The sequence below is a fragment of the Prinia subflava genome, chromosome 23 (genome assembly GCF_021018805.1).
Source record: "Prinia subflava isolate CZ2003 ecotype Zambia chromosome 23, Cam_Psub_1.2, whole genome shotgun sequence".
Taxonomy (NCBI): Eukaryota; Metazoa; Chordata; class Aves; order Passeriformes; family Cisticolidae; genus Prinia; species Prinia subflava.
This window is the reverse complement of record NC_086269.1, coordinates 3,861,134-3,885,304: the sequence shown is the minus strand read 5'-3', so window position 1 is coordinate 3,885,304 and position 24,171 is coordinate 3,861,134. Positions and strand designations below refer to the sequence as shown.

Here is a 24,171-nt window from a genome sequence, read left to right as displayed (position 1 = left end):
ACGGAAGCGTGGCGTTACTCAACCCGTTTTATTTCGCTATCCCCGGATTTGGCTAAAAGGAGTTTAAAACGGTGCCCCCCTGCTGCCCGGCCCGTGGATGTCAGACCCCCCCTTTGCCTCCCAGCACCCAGCCCATCCCACCCGTGGGGCTCCCACGGGCGCGGAGTGGGCACCACTGAGGGGGTGATGGCATGAGCATGGGGCTGTGCCCTGAGTCTCCCCCTGTGCACCCACAAACGCCAGACAAACTGTTTCCCCATCCCACCCCGTCCCTGAGACACCCGCACGGCTGGAACCACCCCAAACAACGGCAGGAGCCAAAAGCAGACATTTCCTCCTCCTGGAGACGTGTCCCGGCCACCAGCAGCACCCAGGCCCGGCGTGGCCCCCACGGCTCAGTCGGAATCCATGAAGTCAAGGAGCAACTCGAGCATCTCACGGCCAAAAACTGAGTGGGGAAATTCTCCCTCCAGCATGGCCAGGGCAAGAGCCCACTCGAGCGTGCGCGACTCCTCATCCTCCTCGTCAGAGCTGTCCGAGGAAGAAGGGATGAACACCTGCAGGAGAGGAGGGAGGATGAGCCAGTGAGCCACAGCCTCCCGTGCCCAGCCCAGCTCCAGGATGTGCCACCCCACTTACAGCGGGCATCCTCGGCCGCTGCCGTCTGCGCCGCCGCAGCCGCTGGGCAGGCAGCTCGTGCAGGTAGATGCACTCTGATCTGAAAGGGCAGTAGCCGTGGATGAAAAACTTGCACCTGATTTTCCTGTAGGAATCCAAGCACAGTGGTAAGTGTAGCTCCCAGAGCAGCACAGAGCCCACGGCCCCGCCAACCCGCAGCAGCAATGCCACGCACTCACCCTGTCCGTGCCTTGAAGGTTTTGATGAGCTTCTCCTTCTCACCCACATCTGAGATCCAGTATTTGTGGGGGATGTAGTAACTGGAGGTGATCCGGCACTCTGGGCAGGCCCTGGAGGAGGGTGACGGGTGCAGTTGGGTGTCCCAAGAAGGGAGCATGGGCTCAGCACCCACCACTGGGTGGTTCTGCTGCCCTGGCCTCACCCAGCACCCCCATCCCAAAGCGCCTGTTTCACGTCAATCCCTGAGCCACACTAGACCCGAGGAAGAACTTCAGGGCACAGAAGGGTGAACGGTGACCACCCTGGCACCTCCCCGTGCCCACTCACTTTATGACGGCGCTCTGGAAGTCGCGGCTGCGGCGCCACTTGCGGATGCAGCCCAGGCAGTACGCGTGGCTGCAGTTGGGGAGGATCCCGAAGAGCCGCTCCTCCGGCAGCGCCTTCTCGTACACCCTGTCCATGCAGATGCCGCACACCACGGCCTCGCTCCGGGCTCTCAGCGCCGCCGTGGTGACCTGGGCTGCCGCAGCAGCCGGCTCTGCAGGGGCCTGCAAGCAGAGCAGCACGGCGTGGCAACCCTCTGACTCTGTCACTAGCCTGGCCTCCAGGAACCCCACAGGGTGACACGGGGAGTGCCCGGCCACAGCAGACCCCAAACCCACCTTTGCAGGGTCAGTCTGTGTCGCCTTCTCCAAAACTGCCTCTTTGGGATCAGAGGAGCCTGGATCCAGTGCTGGCCCTTGTGGCTGGAAGCCTGCAGGAGGAGAGTTCTTAGAGGGGAAAAGCTCAGGGAGCTGGGTGGGCTGCTCAGAGCGTGCAGCTTCAGCAGTGACAGTCCCCACACTGGAGAGCTTTCCACAGCCCCAGCTTGGGTCACAGGCAGAAACATGCACAGGCTACTTCACCATAACCACCCCAGTGCCTTCACCCCACTGGTGCCCTGGGCAGCCTCGCACCTACCTGAGGCGCCCTGAGCTTTTGTGGGGACAAATTGTCCACTGACGGCCCCAATGGGGATGTTACCGAGTGCTGGGATGTTCTTCTTGTCTTTCTCTTCTGCTTTTTCCTCCCGCTGGAAGAACTGGGCGGTCACACACGCCGTGCTGTGGGCAGGGTGCACAGAGGTGCCCTGGGCTCCCCCCTGGTCCTGGTCCACGGCTGTGGGCTCAGTGCCAGGCTCCTGGCCCCCGTGGTGCCGGGACATCAGACCAGATCGGGTCGCTACTGGGGCTGGCTCCTCCTGGATGTGCTGGTAGCTGCAGGAGCCCAGGGACAGAGACAGAGAGTCCCATCAGTCCAATATGCCTCCTCCAGGCTCCCAGCCCATCCTCGTGGCATCACAGCCCTTCCTTACCTGCACTGCTCTCCGTAACGGCAAATCCCACGCTGGAAGTACCTGCAGACCTGGGCTGATTTTCTGTCATGTGAGAAGCGGCAGCTCTGGCCCCACCGACAGGATCCACGGGCAAAATTCCTGTTAGCCAGAGGAGCCACATGGCTGGGATCAGACCCTGCTCCAGCCCTGCCCTAGTACCCCGCTACAGCTTTGTTTGGGTGGGGATATATTTTGGAAGCCTTCCTGGCTGGTGCTTGGGCTCAGGAACCCTTTCCAAGGGCACAGGCAGGGAGATCCAGGGTTCTCCTAACCCCATCTGATAGCATAGGGTTAAAATGTTTCTAAAATCATGGGGAATTATATATAATAGATTCAGGGCGGGGTGGAAAGAGAGGTTGGGCCTGGTAGGCCCTGGGAACGAATGCTGGGTTTTGTCTTCACTGGATCATGTGAAACTGCACCTGAATAATTATTATATGATAAATGATATGATTGTTAAATGTGAGGATTGTTTAGTAATTGAATATGATTATCGTTTAGTCATAACAAGAATCATGAGAAACGACGTTTGGGGGGGCCTAACCAAAATTACAAGAATTCATGCTTGGATAAGATCAAGGTGTACAATAGAACAATAGAGGTTTAATAATTAATATGTAGTTCTACATCCAAAAGGATATAAAAACGTGTCATGTCAGAGTCAGATTTGGGTCTGCACCCCTGATTCCCAGAGCTCTTCAATAAAAGCACCTGCATATAACCATATTTTGTGATTATGTGTTTCCCAAGGCTAACACATCCAGCCTGATCCCCAATGAACTGCAAAGCAAAGGAAGCCCAGGACATGTCTAGGGGCTCTCCTGGGGACTGGGGGGGAGCAGGGGGTACCGAGGGCAGGAGCCCTTGGCTTGGGGCTGGCAGGATCGGGGGGTCTGCCTGGAGTGCTGCCGCCCACCCCCAGCTTCGGAGGGGGAATGGGGAGGGTGGATCAAGGCCATCCCTACCCCCACAGCGACGGGCTGCATCTCCAGCCCACCTCCCCCAAAAGCTGCTCCTCGCCACCCCATCCTCACGCCTTTACCTGCACAGGGGTCTCACACCGCCTGCCTCGGCCCGCAAGGCTCCAGATGCCACCAGCGAACGTGGCTCCATCTCTTCCCCAGCAGCACAGAGGGCTGGGCCACCTCCCACTGCTATTTATGCCCTCGATGAGTCCCGGGCCGGCCCAAGCGGCCGGAAAAGCGTGTGGCAGGCGAGGGACAAGTTTGGGCTGGTTGATAGCACAGGGCTGCCGGTGTTGTTTGCACTCGGTCAAGGACTTTGGAGCTCCTGCTGCTCCTGAAGCGAGGAGCCTGCCCTGGGGCACCACTCTAGTGGTGATTGTTTTATTATTTCATCGCTAAATTCTGGATATTCTGATTCTTTTATTATTGCTGTTTCCCCTTCCTATTGAGTCCTGTCAAACTGTCTTTAGCTCAGCCTGTGGATTTCACTTCTTTCCCCGTTCTCTCCCCCACTGTTATAAATGCCAATACGATATTTTAATTAAAAGAATAATTTGGTTTATTAATAAAGATCAAATCTCAGAATTTTGAAAACTTGCCAACAGCGGAGAAACTTGACAGAGTTTTCTTGGGAAAAATGCCAAGGGTGAACTGTGAGATACAGGGTCTGGCAGCCTGCTATCTCCCCTACGGTTCACAAATCTGCCCGGTTCGGGGCTTGGTTTTTATACACTTTATTCTGCCCTCGGCAATATTTCCCCATATTTCTCATTGTTTCCCGACTGGCTATACAAATTCAGGAGTTTCCCCGACCAAGCAGAAAAGAGTTCTTTTCTCAGTTCAAATGTTAATGTCTAATTTTTATAGGTTTTATAGGTATATATTTCATGGTTGATGAATGATCGACATATGGATGATGTTGCTTGAGGATCTGTGAAGGTGGCAACCAAGGTGGGAGTTGCTGATGCCACCTTATCTCAATGAGTTGCTGATGCCACCTTATCTCGATAGGTCTCCTCTCAGTACTTGAGAAGGCTGCAGACTCTCCCGGAAAAGTCCTTTGTTTCTTTCTGAATTGGAGGTGCCTGCCTCTTTTCAGGGTTAATTTCACCATCTGCTGCAAGGTCTCCTAAAACATAGACTTTTACTTGATACAAATTTATACAGTTTTATAGTTTTCCAATTTACCATAAGAACATGAATTAATCATTTCACATTTTTCACACCCATCACACTGGGAAGGGAGGGGGTGAAGGGCTGGATGAGGAATTGTTGCTTTGGGGGGGTAACCACGCGGTCCCAGCCGGGTCCCCTGGGTCCCCAGCAGCCTGGGAGGGCAGGGAGCAATGGAGCAGCTTCCCCCAGGGCACTCAAGCCGGCCACAGGGGAGCCTGGAGGGTGTCCAGCTCCTCCTTGCAAATTCTCAGGTATTTCGCCACAGCCAAGGGTTGTGAATTCCCCCTTGTTCTCCTTCTTGGGGTGTTTTCATTTCCAGCTCCACCCGCAGCATTTGGGGCAGGAAACACCCAGCTCAGGCTGGGTTCCTTGTTCAGGACTGGTCTTTTCTGCTGCTCTAGGTTTCCAGGCAAGCAAACCACAGCAGTGTGATAAATGGAAATGATTTGTGCTAAATTGTAACTATTTAGAAAATTATTGTTATAAAGCAATACATGAAATTAGTGTGACAAAGCAGATGTTGCGTGTAGGATACAGGAGGTAGTTTTGAGGTAAGTAATGTCTCAAGACAGAATCGACCTTGGGATGAACAAAGTTTGGATGATTTCAAGTATAGGATTTAAAGTTACGGTTGTATCTATGAAATGCAAGGCTAATTTTTTTTGGAAATAATGCTTATTTACATAACACAACATTTAGTATGCACATGCAACCTGTAAGGTTATCCAGAGGACAACAAGGAAGACTGTGAGCCTTCATCCCAAAGACCTCCAAAAGAAGACAGAAGACCCCCTAGCAACAAGTGAAGCAGTGATGTAGATTTAAGAATCAGAAGCAAGAGGAAATTTGTGGGAAACATTGATGAATATGTATTAGCATGTAGTAATAAGTTTAGTTTGAATTGCTCTGTTTTGTACGTGAGGCAGGGTGAGAAGCCCTCCCCCCACCCCAGTCGGTTTTGCTTATGCTTTATCCACACCTTATCATACTTAATTAATTACTGCCAGATTTTATGTATACTTGAATATATTCACTAGATTGTATTCATTTATACCAAATTGTTATTCAGTTAAATTGCTGCTAACTCAATAGACTTAGTTGTCTGACTTCATTTATAACAGCAGGTATGAGATCTGGGAATTACAGAGCCCCAGGATTCATGGTAAATCCCTGGAAACCACAGCAAATCCCATTGCCTCTGCTGGAAATCCTCCCACAGACAGCCCCCCGCCAGGTGCTGAGAGAAATCCCACAAAGACACGACGCTAAAAGTTTCTTAAATATTTAGCTCAGATTTATTTAAAGTCAAGTCAGTTTGTGGACACTATTTATATTATTAAAAACACTTGGAGGTTTGTACTTCTAGCAAAAATATACATTTCAGTTTGAGGGTTGTTATACTGTTGAGGAAGGAAGAGCAAAAAAGTTTCCCAGGTGATGGGCACAAGTCCTGCACTGTGGCCATGGTGGGGACACCGCCGGGGCTTTGGGAAGGACAAATCCCCCGGGCTCCCACCAGCACAGGCATGTCCCCAGTGCCTTCCCCCAGAGGGCTTCAAAGTGCTTCAGAAACGGTAATTCCCAACACCCCTGCGAGGTAGGGAGGGGAGGGCTGGGCAAGGAAACTGAGGCACGGCAAAAGGAGTGGAGTGTGGCAGCAGGGGGGAGGTTTGGGACCAGACAGCCCTGTAATGGGGAGGGAAAGCTCAGTGCTCTTCCCCTTTGGGTTTTAAAGGAATTATTGCACCAGGGAAATCTGCTACCCTGAAGAGGAGGAAAGTAAAATAAAACCGAATAATTTGCTCCCACAACCCCTCCTAGGGAATATCAGTATTTTAATAAGGCTGCTCAGTACACAAGGGACTGTGAGCTGCAGACGGGGAGTGTTGCTTCTTAAGTGAGACACCATTATCCTGAAAGGGAAACTGAGCCCTTCCCAGGTCCATCCTCCCCCTGCCCGAAGCCCAAGTGACACAGCCCCCACACCAGGGGCCTGGCCTGGCCCAGGCAGCACCGTGGTGTTTCACTACAGCTGTGAGAAGTCGTGAGGTAAAGTCCCAGAGCGGTGCTGGGTTCAGGCAGGCAGCCTGGAGCTGTTCCCACTCTTGGGAACAGTGGCAGAGGAGGACTGGCAGCTTCCCTGACACAGCCACGCTCACTGGGAAGCTGCTGCCCATTGTGAGCATCCCAACCACCCCCTCCCTGTTTATAAATCCTTGGCATTTACAGCTGCAAAGCTCTCTGCAACCAATGCACTAACAGATCCTCGTGCTCCTGCTCTGAGCAGACAGCATGTGATAATCCAGGTCCCTTTCAGAGGGGAAACTAAGGCAGGACACCAAACCCTGACAGCTCAAGGCCCCTGACCCTCCACACACCTTTTCTGTAACTCACATCTGTGCAGAACAGGCTGTGGAAACCACAGACTCTGTGCCTCTGCTCTGAAGGTGAATTTTAAGGAGTCAAATCCTTTCCCTCCTAGTTCCCCATCCCAGCCTCCCTCATACTGAGGAGCCAAGGGACACGTTCCCTATGGAACGAGGGTGCCAGGAGCAAAGGCTCCCACAATGCACCCGGGAAGGCAGAGCTCAGTCCTGCTGGGAGACAGGAACACCCTGCAGAGCACAGGGGGGCTGCAGCTGAGGGTCTTCCCTGGAACAGCCCTACCCGTGTTCAAACACTCCAGAGCTTTTCTTTGGGAAAGACAGAAACATCCTTTCATCACACTGTCCCACACTTCACGGCTCAGGACCACGGTTCCAGAGTGCAAACGAACAAGAGAATACAGACACACTGTGAGTGCTGCTGTGGGCTCCACTGGCCCCTGCACCCCTCGGCCCTCCCAAGGACCAGAGCTCCCACCCTGGGGACCTGAGGTGCCACAGTGACCTCGCTGCCTGAGCCATGTAAACTGGGTGGCCGCTCTGCTCTGGGAGCAGCCAGAGCTGGGCCATAAGAACAGGAACAGCAGCTTTGCAGATTTGTTAGTGTGTGTTAAGGAAGCCCTGGCTGAGCAGGAGGCAGCTGCAAATCCTCATCTTGCCCTATGTACCGTATGTCAGGGTCACATAGAAAAGAGTTTCCAGTAGGAGAAATGGAAGACACTGGGAAGGGTTTTCTTTGTTTCTGTACAAAGAGTCTTGATGGGAATCCATGGCTTCATTCTCATAAATAACAGGTCCTTAGTACATGTCCTTGTAGATCTCCTGCAGAAGTGGGTGCAGAGATGTCTCTGTCTCTGTCTTTTTGATCTTCTGCACCAGCTGGGCGTGCTCTGTCACCAGCTGTCGCAGGTCAGCCATCTTCTGCAGCAGCTTGGGGAAGAGGTACTGGGCATCCGGGTGGTTGGACTGCAGGTGGAACTCCAGTGCTCGCAGGATGTTGTCTTGGATCTCCTCCACCTGCTTCACGTTCATCAGGCCAGGGCGGTCTGTGGGGAGGAAGCACGGTAGCTGCAGGGTCATGAGCAGCCCTCCAAAGTACACGCTGCTCCTGGGGAAAGGGAGCTGGGGACTGTAACCCACCCACCGTGACTTCAACCTCATCAGCTAGAAAGGGGGGAAGCGTGCCCTTGGACAACGTATCCCACAACAGCACATGAGGAGATGCCACTTCTACCTTCCTTGCTGTTGGTCCAAACTTGCCAGGCATCACCACCACAGAGAAGCTTTGGTTTTGGAAGTGTTCAGTTCTTCTCTCACGCCCCTGAGACATCCCTGCCTCACCTCAAGCCCAGCTGCAGCTCAGCTCCCCCGGTCCCCTCAGAACCACCTCTATGTAGTGAGGACTCTTCCTGACCCAGGCACGGCCGAGGGCACCCGCTCACCTCCGCACAGGATGATGGCAGCCACAAACAGGGACAGGTCACTGTCATCCAGCTCCAGCGCGTTGAACTTCACAGCAAACTCAAACTTGGGCTCCATGATCTCGCTGAAGGGCTTGCGCAGGCTGCGCAGGAACTCGCGCGTCACGAAGCCGTTGCCGTTGGCCACCAGCAGCCCGTCCTTGTTCATGATGGAGGCCAGCATGGCGAAGATGGCCTCGTACACCCCGTACTTGAGCAGAGTCACTTGGTCGTTCAGGTACAGGCCTACGAAGCTGGGGATGCTCTTGGCGAACTCGGTGAGCTCCCGCACGGTCTCCACCGTGGTGCACTGGCAGCGGTAGAAGACGTGCACCCCGATCTCCTTGTAGGGGGGGATGCCGTTCACCAGCTGCTTCCACACCAGCCCCTTCTCTGCCTGCCACAAGGTGTCCATGTCATGGATCACAAAAGGCTGCTTGAACAAGAAGCAAGTTAGGAGTCTGCTGCAGGGACTCGAGGTGCCAGCTCTGCCCAGTCATGTTTGTCTGCCTGTGTTGTGCCCTGCCTCTGGGGCTGACAGCACCCAGGCAATCTGCACCCACCCACCCCAGCACAAGTGTGCAGAGCCATGGGATTCTTCCCAGCAAGAGGCAGGACATGAAGAGCCCACCTGGCTGCAGGTGAGAATGGTGCATGTGGAACAGCTACGGTAACAGAGAGATGTGCAGCATCTCCCAGAGAAGAGTCCCCCGTGCTGGCCATGGCCAACCCCACCTGCCCTGGGAGGGAACTTACTGGGGTGCTGCTGGCCTTCCCGGTCAGGATACCTCTTGCCTTCTTTTTGGTCATGTTGAAATTCTTCAGGTAGGCGTTGTAGATGTGCTTGGAGAAAGCTTTCAGGTCAGCCACCTGTGGGTTCTGGCAGCCAATCTCGCTCGCTGTCAGCCCTGCCACCAGCTTCCTCTTCTCTGCCTCTGGCATGCGCCCAAAGCGGATGGCTGGGGGGCAAAACTGGAGGTCAGGACAGCAGGGGGACCCCAGGAGATGCATCCAGAGAGGCAAACACTGCAGACAGACAGGTCTACTGGAGAACACCTGCAGCTACACAACACAACGCTTCTCCAGGCTGCAGCTTCTCCAGATTAACACCTTCATGAACCAGCCACTGCTGCTTCCTCACACCAGACTCCCATCCCATTCCTCTGGGCTCTTGCACAAACCCTGCTTCCCACATGAACACCTTCGCTTGTCTGGGTCCGAGATTCTTACACCTGAAGTCTAAAAGTCCCAGCACAGAAGAACAATTTGTGTGTCCAGTTCCCTCTAGGCCAGGCTGTAAGGGACAGCCATGAGCCAGCAGCTGTACTGCATGGTGGGAATGAACAGCCCCTTCTCATATAGAAAAAGGGGAAAGAGAAGTCAAATGCTTGAAGCACTGGGTTTGAATGATCCCCTAGCAGGAAGAGCCATGGGCAAAAGCACAGCAGGCCATGGGCACCCTTCACAGGAGGGCAGCTGGCCCTGTGGCAGCAGTGACACTCACCATTGTGTGACATGCCCAGCGAGAGGCATTTCTGGAAGCGGCAGTACTGGCACTTGTTTCTGTTCTTCTTCTGAATCTTGCAGCTCCTCTCACACTTCTCGTACTCCAGCTTCATGCGGATCGTCCGGCGGAAGAAACCCTGTAGGCAGAGAGCAGGGGGACGTGGAGCAGCAGTGCCAATGGTTTGGGCTCAGGCTGGTTTGTTATCCCAGGAGCTTCAGGGAGATTCAGGGGGGTGAGGAGGGAGAGCCCTGGGTCTCTCTGGTGCAAGCAGAGTCTCTATCCCAAGGAGAGGTCATATGGTGGCAGAAAGGGGCTGCAGAGGAAAAAGTGTGGGGACACTCCATGCCTGCTGGTGTGACTGTGCCAGCAGCCCAGAGAGAGGGATGGAAGAAAAAGCCACGGGCTGATCCCAGCCTGCAGGAATGTCTGGCAGGACCTGGGCTGCTAACACAACCCTGCTGCATCTGCTGCAGGGGAAAGAATTCCAGAGGAACATCAAGCCGCAGCCAGTGATCCCAAGGAGATAAATACACAGCTCACTGCTGATCTGCAGCACAGAAACTATTTTTAAAAGCAAACTCAGGGTCCCTGTAGGGACAGATGGATCTGCTTTACACAGCAAAGCATGACAAGGCAAGGTTTGGGCCATACACTCAGTCCTCTTCCCAGGGCAGCATTTGCTGCCTGCCTATACTTGCCCCATTCTAGACAAGGTTGAGTTTTTTACAATCAATCCCGAATCCCTCCTTTGCCGCAAATCTGCTTCTGTGAGGAGGCAGCCCAGCCCCTGGGATCCAACCCCTGCTCGGTGCTGCTGACCCCAGCTGTCCCTGGCACTCACCTTGCAGCCCTCGCAGGCGTGCACGCCGTAGTGGAAGCCCGAGGCTTTGTCTCCGCAGACCCTGCACTCCACGTTCAGCGCTCCCAGCGCCGCCTCCTCGCAGCCCAGCTGCAGCTGGTCCGACAGCGAGGGAGAGGAGCTCTGTGACAGGTCTGCAAACACACACAGGGACACGTCCTTCCATGTCACAGCCACAGGCCCAGCTCCTCCAGCTGTGGGGCTGTAGAGGGATTTCCAGCCCTGTCCTGCCTGCCCCTGGTATCACATCTGGAATCTGGCTCTGGCTGCAGGCAAAAGCCATGAACAGAGCCAAGAATGCCCAAGAAGTTCAGCCTCCACATCAATGCTCCTTTCGTTCCTCTGGCATTTATGTCCTGGCAATGAAACCCCAACCAGCAGATTTTTTAATCCCTGGTTGGCCGGCTGCTGGCACAGGACACCCCAGCTGGAACATCAAGGGCTCTGGAGGAGCCTCTTCTGCAGCCACAAACCTTCCCTCCCACCTCCTACAATCACTTTGCTCTGAGGACCTCAAGAGGTGTCCAAGGAAGCATTCCCAAGCACCCTGGGAGGCCTCTTGCTCTGAAACACAATGTTACCTGCCTGTCCTTTTAATTTCCACTCTAAAACCCAGTGCTAGGGGTTGTGCAGTGACCTCAGAGGAAGAAATAAGGCTCTCTATAACTTAGAGCATTATTTCACAAAGGGTAGAGATTAAAACCAGCTGAACTCCATCCAGGGACAGATCCTCTGCCCTTGCAGCTGAGCATGCTGCCTGGGGGCTGCCTGGGTGCTCCACAGGATGAGCTCCTGTGGCTCCACTCACCTGTGTAGCTGCTTGAAGGCAGCGAGCTGTCTGGTCCTCCAGTTGGGTCTGAGGCTCCACTTGCCACCATCACTGCCTCTTTCTCTTCCTCTTCCTTGACCTCAGGTACTTCCTCCTGTAGTTGTTCCATAATTGATCACCCCTCAGTGCCAAGACTGCAATCCCTGTCATAGCTCTGGCATCATCCGCGTCTATCCAAGATGGACCCCACCAGGCTGTTCCTGCTAGCCTGCAGGACATGGAGAGAGGCCACTGAGTGTCTGCTTGGAGCAGCTCAGCAGCAGGGCAGTGTCACCAACCACACCAGTCCTGTTCTGTGCTTGCCCCTCGGTCAGTGAGACATGCAGAGCAGGGCCCATTCCAGATCCCTCTGCACTCTGGAATAAACATTCTGTAGGACTCAAGGAAACAAAAGCTCACAGAAATGTCTTTAAAGCCCAGCAGACCACAAATCAGCTCAGATGCCACCCAGGGACCAAGGGTCCCCAGCTTACAGGTCCCATAGCAGAAATGCTGCCCCAGACAATGTCCCCCAGAGCCGCCAGTGACCTGGGATGTGATGGTAACAGCCAGGGCCAGGGTCTGATAGAGCCAACACCTGCAGAAGGATCAAAGTAGGGCTGGCTTCACCCTCTGTCCCTGCCTGGCCATGGCAGAGCCTGGATTGGGAACTGATCAGGGAACACTGTGCCTGTGGGTGGAAGATACTGGGGGAGCAGGGCTCAGTGCAGCAGCAGGCAGTGGCTAAAAATCCCTGGCCCGTGCAAGCCATCTGCAAGACTGATGGCTTCCTGTCGGCCCCGCACTCGCACTCCTTCCCCTCAGAGCGCTGCCAGCACAGCCTTTGTGTTTGTTTTCACTTGGCTTCTCTGCCAAGAGCAGGGCTGAACGTGTTGCTGCTGCTCTGCGCAGCTGCCGGGCCGTGCTCAGCCACGGGGTCCAGCAGTGTGATCCCAACAGCCACACAATCCAAGCAGTGTCTTAATCCTGACTTTCCTGTGGGAGGAACGGCCCCGTCCTCCCCCACACACTTCCGCTCCCTGTTTGCCTTGCTCCATCCCAGAGAGCCCACAAAAAGCTCCAGCCATCCAAATGCTGCAGCACCAGTGGCTGTGGCAGAGCATTTCCCACCTCCCTCCCAGGGATCTTGATTCCTAAACTGACTCTTCATTGAATGATTAATATCTCAAGCCCATCTTATGTAAAGTTCCATCCACTTCCTTAAGAGAGTTATTTTTAAGTGAAGAAATACCATCAGGAAAGTCACTGAAATCGAGGTTGAACCAAGAAAGCCTCAATTTGCAAACCCAAATTAAACTAATGCAGGATATTGCAGAGGCAACCCCAAGCTCTGGGATGGCCTGTGCCCCGTGCTCAAGCCCACAGCACAGCTCAGGGCTTGCTGGGGGAGGGCAGCAGTGACCCAGGACTCCCTGGATTTGTCCTCCCACAGCAGACCCTCACACCTGGCACTTCAAACTTGAGCTGCAGCCAGCTCCTTAGATTGCTGCAAATACATCAAGGTCAAAGCTCTCTGAAAGAGCATGGAAGCAGCTCAGGAAGAGAACAAAACCTGCAGTTGGGAGGGTGAACACAAACACATCACAAAGCCAGGACACAAGTCACCCCTGGAGCTGGTGCTGTACCAGAGCCTGGGTCTCCTGTGGCTGAGGGGGCTTTATTTTTTCCCTCCAAACTGGGAATTCAGGACAGGTGGCTTTGTTTCCAGGTGAGGTACATTGGTGGCAACAGTGAGCACACTGCCCTGTGCTCCTTGGCAGCAGGAGCAGGCAGAGGGTGCTCCCTTCCCTGCCTCCACATGAGCACTGAGGGACCATTGAAGGGCTGTGTTATCCTTGGCCTCTGCTCACACATCCCACGCAGTGGGACATGGCAGACAGGCAGGAAACCCTATTCATTGGAGGTGGAGGGTAATGAACTTCACCGTTTTCAGGGTTATATATAAATGATCACACAAACATCAGGGAAACACTTTTGCCTGGAAGAGCAGTTAGTGGGGGAAGCTTGTGGCAGGAGAAGCTTGTCTACAGTGGAAAATCCATCCTGCAGCAGCTTAGTGAGCAGCTCATTAGATTCCCTTCGTCCCTGGCATCCAGCACAAGCCTCTTGCTTTAAACCCACTGCAGACAGAGCTCTCTGCTTTGCCCCAGGTGTCTCATGGGACATGTTGGAATAATGTGGGCACATCCCAGACATGCTGTCCTCCATCCACCAGCTCTACTCAGGGCCATGTGCTCCCAGGGCAGCAGAGTTTTTGCATGCAGTTTGCTCCCCAAAACCCAAAAAAGCAAAAACTCCAAAACTGTGCTTGGAGTCAGTCTTGGATGGGTGTGAAGAGGGGGAAAGCAGAGGATGAGACATAGACAGCTCTATGGACCTCCAGCTAAGGCTACTCATGTGCATGCAGGCATTACAGAAAGGATATGAGTGTGAATCCCACCCTTTGAGAGTGGCTGGAACCCAGAGAGAGAAAAGCTTTTACCAGAAGGGTCCGAATGTATTGTTTGTATATCTCCTTGCAGGTCAAGAGTTCAGCGGCCTGGGCAGAGGGGAGCTGCAGGAGCTCTCTGCACACCTGGCTCTCCTTCAGCCCTTCCCATTTTCTAAACAACTGGGATAGAGGGAGAGGACTGGAAAAAAGGATTGATCTCACACAGGAGGCTGCAGCCCCTGCCTCTGGCAGATGAAAGGCCAAGGCAGCCACTGCCTGGGTAAGGGGCAGGGCATGGCCTTTGAGGAGCCAGCCAGCTGGGCAGAGACCCCAGCAGGAGAGGGAGATCCTCAGCCCTTGTCCCTGCAGCAGGCACAGCACTGAGGCAGCAGGCAGAGACTGTGGAGGTTTACCAAGGATTCACATGCTCCCCTCGGTTCCCCTGCAAGCCCTTCAGTGGGATGGGGCCTGGGAAGCTGGAGCTCTCCAGAGGTTTGTTCAAACTCTCTCTGTCTGAGCACAAGGAGGGACCTGCCCTGCCAGGAGTCTTTGTGGACAGCACTGAGGATGACAAAGGAGAGCCAAAGGGCCTGTCTCCACCCCAGGACCTCTCCAGCCATTTGGTGCCTCTGCATCTGGGGGCCAAGTTGCCAGAGCAGGAGAAGGGATAACCTGGTCTCCTCCTCTTGGCTGAGTCCTGGGCCAGAGCACAGCACACAAGCTTCAAGCTGCAGGAACTCAGGCAGAGATTTCTGCCTGCCACAGACACCCACCCCTTTCTTCTGTTCAGCAGCTGTCACAGGACACTGATGGAACCAAGGATGGAGACTGTGAATTTCTTCCTAAGCATATCCAGAGAATCTAGCAAAGCTGTTTTCCTTTCTCTTCCCACAGGATGGGAATGAGCAAGAGGGGAAGCATCTCATGACATGCTGTGCCCTTGCCTCAATACCTGTTCCAAGGAGCTTTGGTAACCCTGGCTGAGCCAGCAGCTTCCTCTGCAGCGGGTGCAGGGAGGGTTTGTTTGCTGGCTCTGGGCTTGGGCTGATGCCTGCTGGCTGCAAACAGCTTGGGCAACAGGTTTGTCTTTCCTAGAAGCTGGCATCTACGCCAAGCTAAATCATCAGTGGGAACAGGGAGAGAGACGTGGCACAACCAGAAAAGGAAAAAAAAAGGAATAAAAGTTAAAAGGAGATAAATCTTCAGTGTAGATTCCCTGCAAGAAGGTAGCACTTCTGCAGAGCTAACCAGGATCCAAGCCTCCAGTTCATCAAGCAACACCTTGTGTCCCTGTGGCCTGGCAGTTCCCCTGGCAGCCAATCCTGCTGGTTAGCACGTAGACCCTGGAGCCAAGCTGAGTTTCCAGGGAAAGCAAAGCACCAAAAAAAGGTCCAAACCTCCCAAGAGTCAAATCACAGAGCTGATCTGCTCAAAGCAGTTGTTCAATACAACTGTGCTATAAAAGAGGTCCTAAGGAATGGGAAAAGGAAAGCAATATACCCAGGGAGCGTTCCTCGCTTCTGTTTATTCCTCTGGACAAGAATGTTCACCAAATTCACAGCCAAAAGAAACAGTAAGGGTGAGATGAGAACTCAGCCCTCCATCAGCACTGTGATATGCAGCACATTCTGAATCCACAATTGAAAACTGACCTGAGTCCATAAAGGAGATGTGATTGCTGCTGGTTGACCACCTTTTGCAGACTTCCTCAGGTAGAGTCACTGCTTCCTAGATCTGCTGATCAAGTACCAGTTTCTGTTCCTCCCCCTACACGTCAGCTATTACTAATAAAAGCCAAATAGGAGCTAAGAAGATGCTGCAATACAGGAAAGGTAACTAAGAGTACAAAACAAGAGACTGAAAACATGTTTATGTTTGCTCCTGGAAGATCAGCATACCCCCATATTAGCCAATGAGATCTCAGCAGCACTTACCAGCTGAGTGTTTCCTCCCTTACTCAAAGTCTTGGCCGCAAGGCAGGCTACACACAAAAATAAACTACTACAGCTAGCAAGGAAGAGCCCTCCCACACAGCACTGACCAGGATGGACACTCTGGGCCAGATTCTATCCCTTGAAGCATCTGCTTAGATGCTGTACCCTGTCCCAAAGTCCAGTCCTGTGATTCTCTCTCCAAGGCTGCTCGGTGTGCACTACCTGTGCTCATCTGTGCTGGGCTCATTAAGCAGAGGGATGCAGCCAGAGCTGCCGTGATCATTAGCTGCTGCTAATTACTCAGGGACTTGTGACATAGGGTGCAAGAGATTCCCTCAGCTGCCTTGAACAGCCTGGCTTGCCAAAATGAATCACACATCTATTGCGTGTTTTAACTCAGCCACTTCCTGGGCACTGAGAGGGAAAAAAACCCCAGCTCATTAAAAAGGTTTAACTTGCTGGATTCATCTCTTTTTGTACCATGATCGATGCTGTCCCCAAAACCAGGTCATGACATTTTGCTCCAAAAGGAACTTGCTGCTGGCTTTGTTCAGAGTGCAAGAGGTATTGCAGACACAAAAAAATAGCAGACTTTGGGCACTCAACTCTCAGCCATGTGCAAAGCCGGGTCTGCCAGGCTGCTCTTCTCCAGGAGCTGCAGTCGTCCCTGCTCTGGCAGCTGCAAGCATGCATGAGATGTGCTCCAAAATCTTGAGGTGGCAGATTTGGAAAGACAGGGAAATCATCCCTCAGCAGCTTCCCATCAGAGGGGCTCCCTGCCCTCATCGGGCTCTGTGGCTGATGCTGGCAGAAAGGCAGCAGGGCAGGCAGGGCAGAGCTGTGCAGTTGTTTGTTCTTACTTGAAGTGCTGCTCCATGACCTGCAGCAAATCTGGTCCAGTCCTCTACTTCCATTTCCTTGATCATAAAAAACCCAACCAAAACCAAAACCCACCACAAGGAAACAAAGCCAGGATTTTTACAGTGCTTCCTTCCTGATCCTTCCCTGGCTGTATTAGCTCATAGAGACAGCATGGTTTGGACGTGCAGAGCAACAGATCAGTGCCAAGTGTCATTGTTCATTCCTGTATTACAGATTTTGACACCTGTTTGCAGTCACACTTGCAGGTCTGGCCTGCCCAGCCCCGGGTCAGCTCCCTGCACTGCTCGTGATCATCTTCTCCTGTTGTACATTCCTGTACAAGGCATTTCCAGGATGACTTTCAGGAAGTAAACTGGCACATCTCATTCTGCCAACTGCTGACTGGTATTTGTGTTTAGCGGTCAACTCAGGACAGCCCAAAGTACCTCTGGCCAGGAGGGGCACGTGGGTCTGACCCACTGCAGCAAGGACAGCAGCCAGGAAACAAGCAGGTACTGGAAAGGTGACACCACTGGGCCTTCTCAGTGCTGGAAACAGCACAGAAGTGCTGCTATTTGAGAAGATCATTAAGTCTGGCAAGGAGAGAGGATCATCTCCCCACAGCCCAGGGCACAGCAGAGGTGGCTGGGAAGCTGTGGCAATGCTTTGGGATCACGCTGCAAACCTGGCACTCGTATACCAGAGCTGTCTGGGATATATTTCCCTTTCCTTTAGCATCCCAAAAGTGGATTGGAGGCTCAGAATTCACTGAAGCACTGCAAGATGACACTTTCCCAAACTGCTGAAGTCCTCTTGGCTGTACTCCAAGGCAGTCAGTTTGCTCAGGGACCCCTTGTCCTCCCAAACCTGAGCAGGACACGTGGAAGGATCCGGTTTCAGGAACATCAGTAATTATAGAACAGGGCTGGTGAGGGAGCAGCTCACAGAAACAGCAACACCACTTCCCAAGGCAAACAGTGGGCACAGGGTGTTACAGACCCAGAGCAGCGCTGAAATGGAACTCCAGGAAAGTGGCGAGTGGAACACGCTGTGGCTGTGAACGGGAGCACTGCTGGTGGTCAGTGAGACCAAGTTTGGCAGTGCTGCACATACCAGCACCCAGCTTAGATTTTCCCAAAGTCTCAGGGTCACTGGGACATCAGCAAGTGCCACTGCAGCTTTGGAAGGGGCAATCAGCTCCCCAGAAAAGTGGCAGTGGGCTGATGAGTCACTTACTATCACACAGATACATGCAGCCTTCTGCCTAGAACCAAACATTCAGCAGGGCCCTAGGTTTTACTGCTATATTGCCAGTACTCCCAGATGCAGGAAAATGCCCACAAAACCAATAGCAAGCCTCCTCCTCTTTGCAGCAACAGATTTTAGATCCCATGGACTAACCAGGAAAAATAAAAATCCATCAGCCTGTAAGTTTTGTTATGTTTACACTTGGACTCCCAGGAAAGTGCTACTTGGTTTTGTAGACTTTAGCAAAATATCCTGGGCACCAGCCACGCTGCTCTGATCCCAGGATGCAGCTGACAGAGAGCAATTGTGCCCAGACACAAGTTCTGATGATTCAGCAGGGCCAGGAACATGCGCAGCGAGACGGAGGGAGCAGATTGCTGTGTCTGCTGCAGCTCCCCTTCAGCAATGGGGCAGGAAAACAGAGGGGTCCCAGTCTGACTGCACACATCTCCGTCAAAAAACCTTCAGAGAACACCACAATCACTTTTCCACATAAACTAGCACAACATCCTCTCAGGGAACTAGTCAGGAATGCTGTTTCCTTACTATTTTTGGCCACATTCACACAGCAATAGCTGCCTGGACAACAGAGATTCCCCTGCCTTTTCAGCAGGGAAAGGAACAGTGACCGTGTCAGAGTGATCCTGCCAAGACTCACAGTGTGCTCTGACCATTTGGATTTCTGCCTCAGCCCCCAGAAAACAAAACGCTTGAGCAAAGTATTCACACCTTTCATAACAGCCTCATGCCTTTGGCAGCATCTTGGGGGTACAGGGTGAGCCACAGAGCTCACAGCCAGCCAACAGCTACTGCTTCCTGACACAGCCAGCTGCTGGCAGCTCGTCAGGCTCCTCAGGTTCATGCTCACCAACAACCCTTTTCCAGAGATCCCCATGTCCCTAAGTTCCACAACACCAGTTCTACTCCAGGGACATGAGAACCCATGAATATTTCCAGAGATGTGGGTCTCTGACCATCAGCCCTCGTGGGGTTAACAAGAGCCAACATCTCCAGCAGAATCCACATAAACAACTTTAAAGTGAAAAGCTGATTTAGCCATTTTCAGAAATATCCCAGATTGCACTAAGATGAAATCAAGAGTTCCACTGAAAAACTCTTGTAACAAGTCAGGCAGGATAGGGATTTGAGCTTAGGTTCCCATCAACAAGATGATTCCCATCAACAAGATGACTGCACAAGGCATTGCTTATTTTGAAGCCATCTCACACAAGTTGTGCCAGGAAAGGCCTGACAAAGCCTGTCCTAATGAGATAGGCATGTGTTTCGCAGTAAAGTCTGTCTTAACAGCCCATCAAAGAAATGCTTCCCTATCAGCTCATCCGCCCTTTCAAATCACTAAAACCATTCCCTGTCTCCAACCCACATATCTGTTAAGGGTTGAACATGCATGTTCTGGTTCTTGTTATTTCAAGTTCCAGTTCCCAGACCAGGACAAATCAGGAAATGCAGTTTGGATAAGGTGGAGGTTACCAGGCTGTGGCAATGCCCCAGCCCCAGAGGTGGGTTCTGGCTTGACCCAGCACCTTAACAAACACTTGTGTTTCTGGCTTGTGCTTTCATCCTGCCACTTCCTCCTCCATGGTCAGCATTCCCCTGCAAACCAGACTCCCCAAAACTCAAAACCTCGAGCAGAGCCTGTCTGTGAGGTCCCCAAGAAAGCACCCCAACATACACATGCATTTCAGAGCCCTTTGCAAAGCCAAATAGACCTGACCAAAACGATCCCAGATGTTCACAAGCTCTTGGCTAAGCCTTGGAGAACACAGACATTTTCCAGACACTGTGACTGAAACAGTGAATACTAAAGTATTTCAAGAAGTCATAATGAAACTAAGATACATCTTGAGTCAGTTCTGCTCTAAACCCTTTCTGCAATCAAACAGGGCTCCAGTGAACGTCATCCCAAAACATATATTTTGGGGAACATGCATTTCATAATCTTCTTGACCAAAAGGATTCATACTGGCACATCCATCATTCCACTCTAAACTCTGCTTTGGGAAAGTAATTTCCCAGGCACTCTGCCAAGGCAAGCACATTTCAGAGTATTAACAAAAAAATAAAACTAGTTCTACAGAAAAATCTTATTTGTCCTCACTATGGAAATCACTTCTGCTTGTCCAGACTTTCCCAGAGTCTCCAAAATTACTGCAGCAGTGCATCTCTGAACCGAGACACTTCTGGAAAAAGCAGAGATTACTCTGCAGCACCTGATGAGAAGCAGCAACACAGCCTGATGAATCTGTGGGTATCAGTTTGTTCCTGGTCTAAGCAAAAGAGTCAGTACAAACCACAAAACCCCCAATATCTAAAATGTCATTGTCAGGGCAAGCCAGGCTGGGCTCTGACAGCAAATAACCTTTCAGGCATAAGCACTGTAACATCATCTCACCCAAATAAAACATCATTTGTATGTCAGGTTCTGTTGTTCAGAGGAGCCCAAGAGTCTCTTGTTGTGCCAATCCTTCAGTTTCCAAAGAGTATTTGCAGATTTCCAGTCCATAATTCAACAGCCACAGACAAAATATTCCCCAAAGGGCAACAAGATGCACTGTACAAAAATACATATTTTTCAAAAGGCATCACAGAAGAAAGACAGAGCCCATCAACACCAGAAAGCAATTCTGTACAACAATGCTCTTCTGATCAGCAAAGCCTCACAGGGCTCATTATAAAATCCTCTCCACACACTGTGAAGATCCTTCGAAGTCTGTGTCTTGAATACCAAAACAGAGATGGCGTAACCATTGCACCAATCTGACACAGAACCCACAACAGCTCAACACCTCAGGCCCGTGTTGAGGCAAACACACACCCACGTGCAGACAGCCCCAGCTGATTCCAGGAACCACTGCAGAGGTCTGTGGGCAGGACATGGCCCTGCTGACCACCTCCTCCAAACCCCTGCCCTGCCTCTGCCCTGGCCTGCTCAGCTTTGTCCGACACCGACGGCACCACTGCTGGGTGGTGAGTGGGATTGTTGGGTGATTGGTTACCCACGTGCAGCCCTGGATCTCACGTGCCCTCCCTCATCTACAATAGCCAATTTCAGTCATAAACATCAGTGAAATAATGAAATGTTATGTCACTGTGCTTTGACAGCAAGAGCCAGCTGAGGAGAACAGGATTAGACCATGGTCCTCACAGTGTATTCCTAAAGAAATCCGTAAGATCATGTTCAGAAACCGAACAAAAGTAAGGTATGGAGTTTAAATTTAAAATGAAATTGAAGGAAGTTTAAGCTCATGGACAGAGTGAAACTTGCTGGAAGCAAACTGCTTTTCCCAGGCTCTTCCCTAGCCCTAGTTTTTAGAAACACTGCTAAATGCCTGGCCCACATGCAAAGGGGAAGGGTTACCTCTGCGGAGCAGCTGTCCCCGTCTGCCTGCCGCTGAAAGCCACCGCCCGGTCACCATGTCAGCACCGACAGCCAGGACCTGGAGCGACCTGCAGGAGGACACAGAGCAGATTCCAGGGCTGTGCTGAAGGCCAGATATTTATGCTGCTAAGAGCACTGGGCTGGGTCCAGCAGCAGCTCTGAAATTTAAACACACACTCCCTCTTTCGCACGCTGGAACCCTGGGCCAGGGTGGCTCCAGGGGGCCGCTGCCACAGGCAGCATCTGTCCCAAGACCAGGAGGTTGAGCAAACCCTGGGGTGTCCCAGCAGAGACAGCCCCATTCCCTAACCATGGATGTCACCTTTGCTTTAAGTCACCTGCAGCCACAGGCTGATGACCCTGAGCTCTTATGACAACGCACAAAGTTGATGCTAGAAAAAGGTCTATGGTGGCCACAAGGCTGCTTGTTTACCCAGCTTGCTTAATTCACCTTCAAGAGGCTGCCAGAAAGTTGCTGCAACTTTAATGAACTTCCTCTTGGGTGGCTGAAACTTAAGGATTCAACGGAGTTCATTCACTCTTCTTGGTTTTCCTGATAACTTTGCCTTGTATGAATTTCAGGCTCAAAACAGAAGGAAGAGACTTATGCTGGAAAAAAATGGCTTATGAGGCTTTGAACTAGAGGACTTAGAGAAAATATGTCCTATTTTTAGACAGTTATGCAGACTAACTGGACTAAAACATTAAACAAAGATGTTGTGAACACGATGCTATTTGCACCCACATACCCTCCTTGACATTACCCAGGCTTAGCTGCTCCTCCCACTCCAACAGAAAAGCCCCGTTTTGTATCGCTGCCCTTGACATGGGACAACTTGTGAGGCAGCTGAGGACCAGAAATAAACCAGCAACAAACCAGCATCACCAGCCCCTACCAGGCCGGGCAGCTCGGCAGCAGCCCCCAGTGCAGCACATCCTTCCAGGTCTGACACGGCAGTGGCAGCTGCTGCTGCCTGGGAGAGATGAACAAAGACCATGAACCCCCTGCCTCAAAAGCTGAGGATCCCCCTGGCCTGAGAGTGGAGGGTGTTCCCTTCAGGATCAAGGCACATCCAGAGGAGGGCACAAGTGTGAGATTCCAAGGCACTTGCACTGGAGCATCAATCACATCAGGATTTCCCAATCAGTGATGTCAAAGCCACATCCTCTTGAAGGCATTGATTGCCTCTGGTTAGAGGTGGGGGCTGAGGAAAGCCTGGAGATCTGCCAGGAGTGGATCCAGCACCAGCCTCTGCCTCAGTAGAGCCACAAAATCGCCCTCAGGAGCTTCACTTTCACAGCAGAGCAGGTTTCTCATCCCTTCTCCCCTACTGTGGAAGATAGTTTTCTAAACAATCCTGACAAAGTTTCTCTTTAATCTCTCTGACAAAGAACAATACTAAAGTCATTCCTGGCACATCAGGAGGTGGCTTTCTCCACCTCCACCAGCAATAAACCTCATCCCAATTCAGTAACACAGCATTAGCCTTGACACTGTCAATGAGGGCTGAATCACATGCAGGGAGTGCACAAATCACACCCTGAGCTCTCTCTCATTGCAGACCAGAGAGCTCTGCTGCTGCTGCCAGACACCTGAGAATTAAAACTAAATGCCTGGCTCACCTTATCCCGCTCACAGCTAAATGCCAGGACATGCCCATCACACCACACACAAGGCAACACCTGTACCAGCTCAGCAGGGCATGGAGGGAACCTGCCAGCACATCCCACCTGGATGCCTCCTCTGCTGTCCCTGGCTGACACATGCCAAGTCATCAGGAAAACTCCCACCTCAGCCTGGAGCATGTTTGTGCAGAAGAGGATACTCCGCTGAAGGCAATAAGGGATTTGCATGGAGAGGGCAGGAGGAAAGGAGAGTAGAGCAGAAACAAGAAATGGGCCATGGGCTGCCTCAACCCACAGGTCACTGTTTTAGAGATCAACACTGCAAGCAGCCCTGGGACTCTGATCCATGGGGCAGCCACTGCTCAGACCCCTCTGCAGCACCATGACGGGCATTGTCCGGACCCTGCACACATCTGATTCCTTCCCACAGGCATGTCCTTCATCTGGCATCTCAGGGAAGGAAGGAGTGGAATGGGCAGATATAAAGGATGAGAAAAGACTCTCAGATCCTTCCTCCTGGAGCAGCCCTCACCGGATGCTCTGCTCAAGCTCCATCCTGACCCTCTTGCTTCTCCTTCTTCCAGCCCCAGGCTCCTACGGTGCTTGGTACCCTCAATCCTCAGGCCAATTCCCCCTCCACCACCCCACCCTGGCACAGAAGACAGACACACCGTCCCCCTCAGCCTCCTCCCGTGTGAGCCATGTCCCGTCCTCAGTCTCCCCTGATTTCCCAAGAGGAACTACAGCCTAAAGTCGCTGATGCCCCTCACGCCCCAGCTCTTCACACCCATGTCCCCTTTGCACTAACCCCAGTCCCTCACACCCCCTGCCCCAGCCCTGTCACACCCCTAGCCTCTCACAGCCCCCGCTCCTCACACTGCACGTCCTTCACAGCTCCAGCCCCTCACACCGCACGTCCCTCACAGCCCCTCGCAATCCCCCATCCCTCACACTCCCCACACGCTCTGCCCCTGACGCCTCCCGCCCCTCACGGCCCCGGTCCCTCCCGCCCGCCCTTCCCTCGCGCTCCCCCCGGCCCCGCTCACCTCGCGCGCGGCCCCGCTCGTGCCGTCGCCCCCCCCCCGCCCCGTCACCCCCGGCCCCGCGCGTCACCGCGCACGCCCTGACGCCACCGCACCCCGCGCGCGCGTGCGGCCAATCGCCGCCGCCGCCGGGGGGGTCTCGCGCCCGCGTCACCACGGCAACGGCCCCGCCCCTCCCCTCGCGCCGCGCCGCACCGCCCCCTGCCGGGAGCCGC

General features: G+C 52.9%; 2 protein-coding genes across 7 annotated transcripts; both read right to left on the bottom strand.

Moving 5' to 3' along the window:
• Positions 1-14: 14 nt before the first annotated feature.
• LOC134561503 (probable E3 ubiquitin-protein ligase makorin-1) lies at positions 15-3,432 on the bottom strand. 3 transcript variants are annotated; one of them, XM_063418584.1, is made up of 8 exons: positions 3,276-3,432; positions 2,213-2,332; positions 1,819-2,114; positions 1,521-1,612; positions 1,186-1,406; positions 858-968; positions 640-763; positions 15-557 (listed from the first exon to the last, which is right to left on the bottom strand). In XM_063418584.1, the coding sequence occupies exons 1-8, from the start codon at positions 3,344-3,346 to the stop codon at positions 396-398; spliced, it is 1,197 nt and encodes a 398-aa protein (XP_063274654.1). In that variant the 5' UTR covers positions 3,347-3,432; the 3' UTR covers positions 15-395. The 3 variants fall into 3 exon arrangements, with proteins under 3 accessions (XP_063274654.1, XP_063274655.1, XP_063274656.1); XM_063418585.1 differs by having other exon boundaries at positions 640-718; XM_063418586.1 differs by having other exon boundaries at positions 1,882-2,114.
• Positions 3,433-5,646: 2,214 nt separating this feature from the next.
• PPARD (peroxisome proliferator activated receptor delta) lies at positions 5,647-24,024 on the bottom strand. Of its 4 annotated transcripts, none has more exons than XM_063418575.1 (8): positions 23,960-24,024; positions 21,267-21,355; positions 11,393-11,621; positions 10,567-10,718; positions 9,723-9,861; positions 8,975-9,177; positions 8,201-8,654; positions 5,647-7,804 (listed from the first exon to the last, which is right to left on the bottom strand). In XM_063418575.1, exons 3-8 carry the CDS (start codon positions 11,520-11,522, stop codon positions 7,557-7,559), a joined length of 1,326 nt encoding a protein of 441 aa, XP_063274645.1. In that variant the 5' UTR covers positions 11,523-11,621; positions 21,267-21,355; positions 23,960-24,024; the 3' UTR covers positions 5,647-7,556. The 4 variants fall into 4 exon arrangements, with proteins under 4 accessions (XP_063274645.1, XP_063274647.1, XP_063274648.1 ...); XM_063418577.1 differs by having other exon boundaries at positions 8,201-8,651; XM_063418578.1 differs by having other exon boundaries at positions 11,393-11,507; positions 23,960-23,977.
• Positions 24,025-24,171: the final 147 nt, after the last annotated feature.

Bases quoted from the DNA above. Each gene is read 5' to 3' on its own strand.
- LOC134561503 (XM_063418584.1), bottom strand. From the start codon at position 3,346: ATGGAGCCACGTTCGCTGGTGGCATCTGGAGCCTTGCGGGCCGAGGCA. The intron at 1,407-1,520 runs GTGGGTTTGGGG...CTCTGCTTGCAG, and splicing joins CACAGACTGACCCTGCAAAG to GCCCCTGCAGAGCCGGCTGC. The intron at 764-857 runs GTGAGTGCGTGG...GGATTCCTACAG, and splicing joins ACCTTCAAGGCACGGACAGG to GAAAATCAGGTGCAAGTTTT.
- PPARD (XM_063418575.1), bottom strand. From the start codon at position 11,522: ATGGAACAACTACAGGAGGAAGTACCTGAGGTCAAGGAAGAGGAAGAG. The intron at 9,862-10,566 runs GTGAGTGCCAGG...CTCTGCCTACAG, and splicing joins ACGCCTGCGAGGGCTGCAAG to GGTTTCTTCCGCCGGACGAT. The intron at 8,655-8,974 runs GTAAGTTCCCTC...TTCTTGTTCAAG, and splicing joins GGAAGGCCAGCAGCACCCCA to CAGCCTTTTGTGATCCATGA.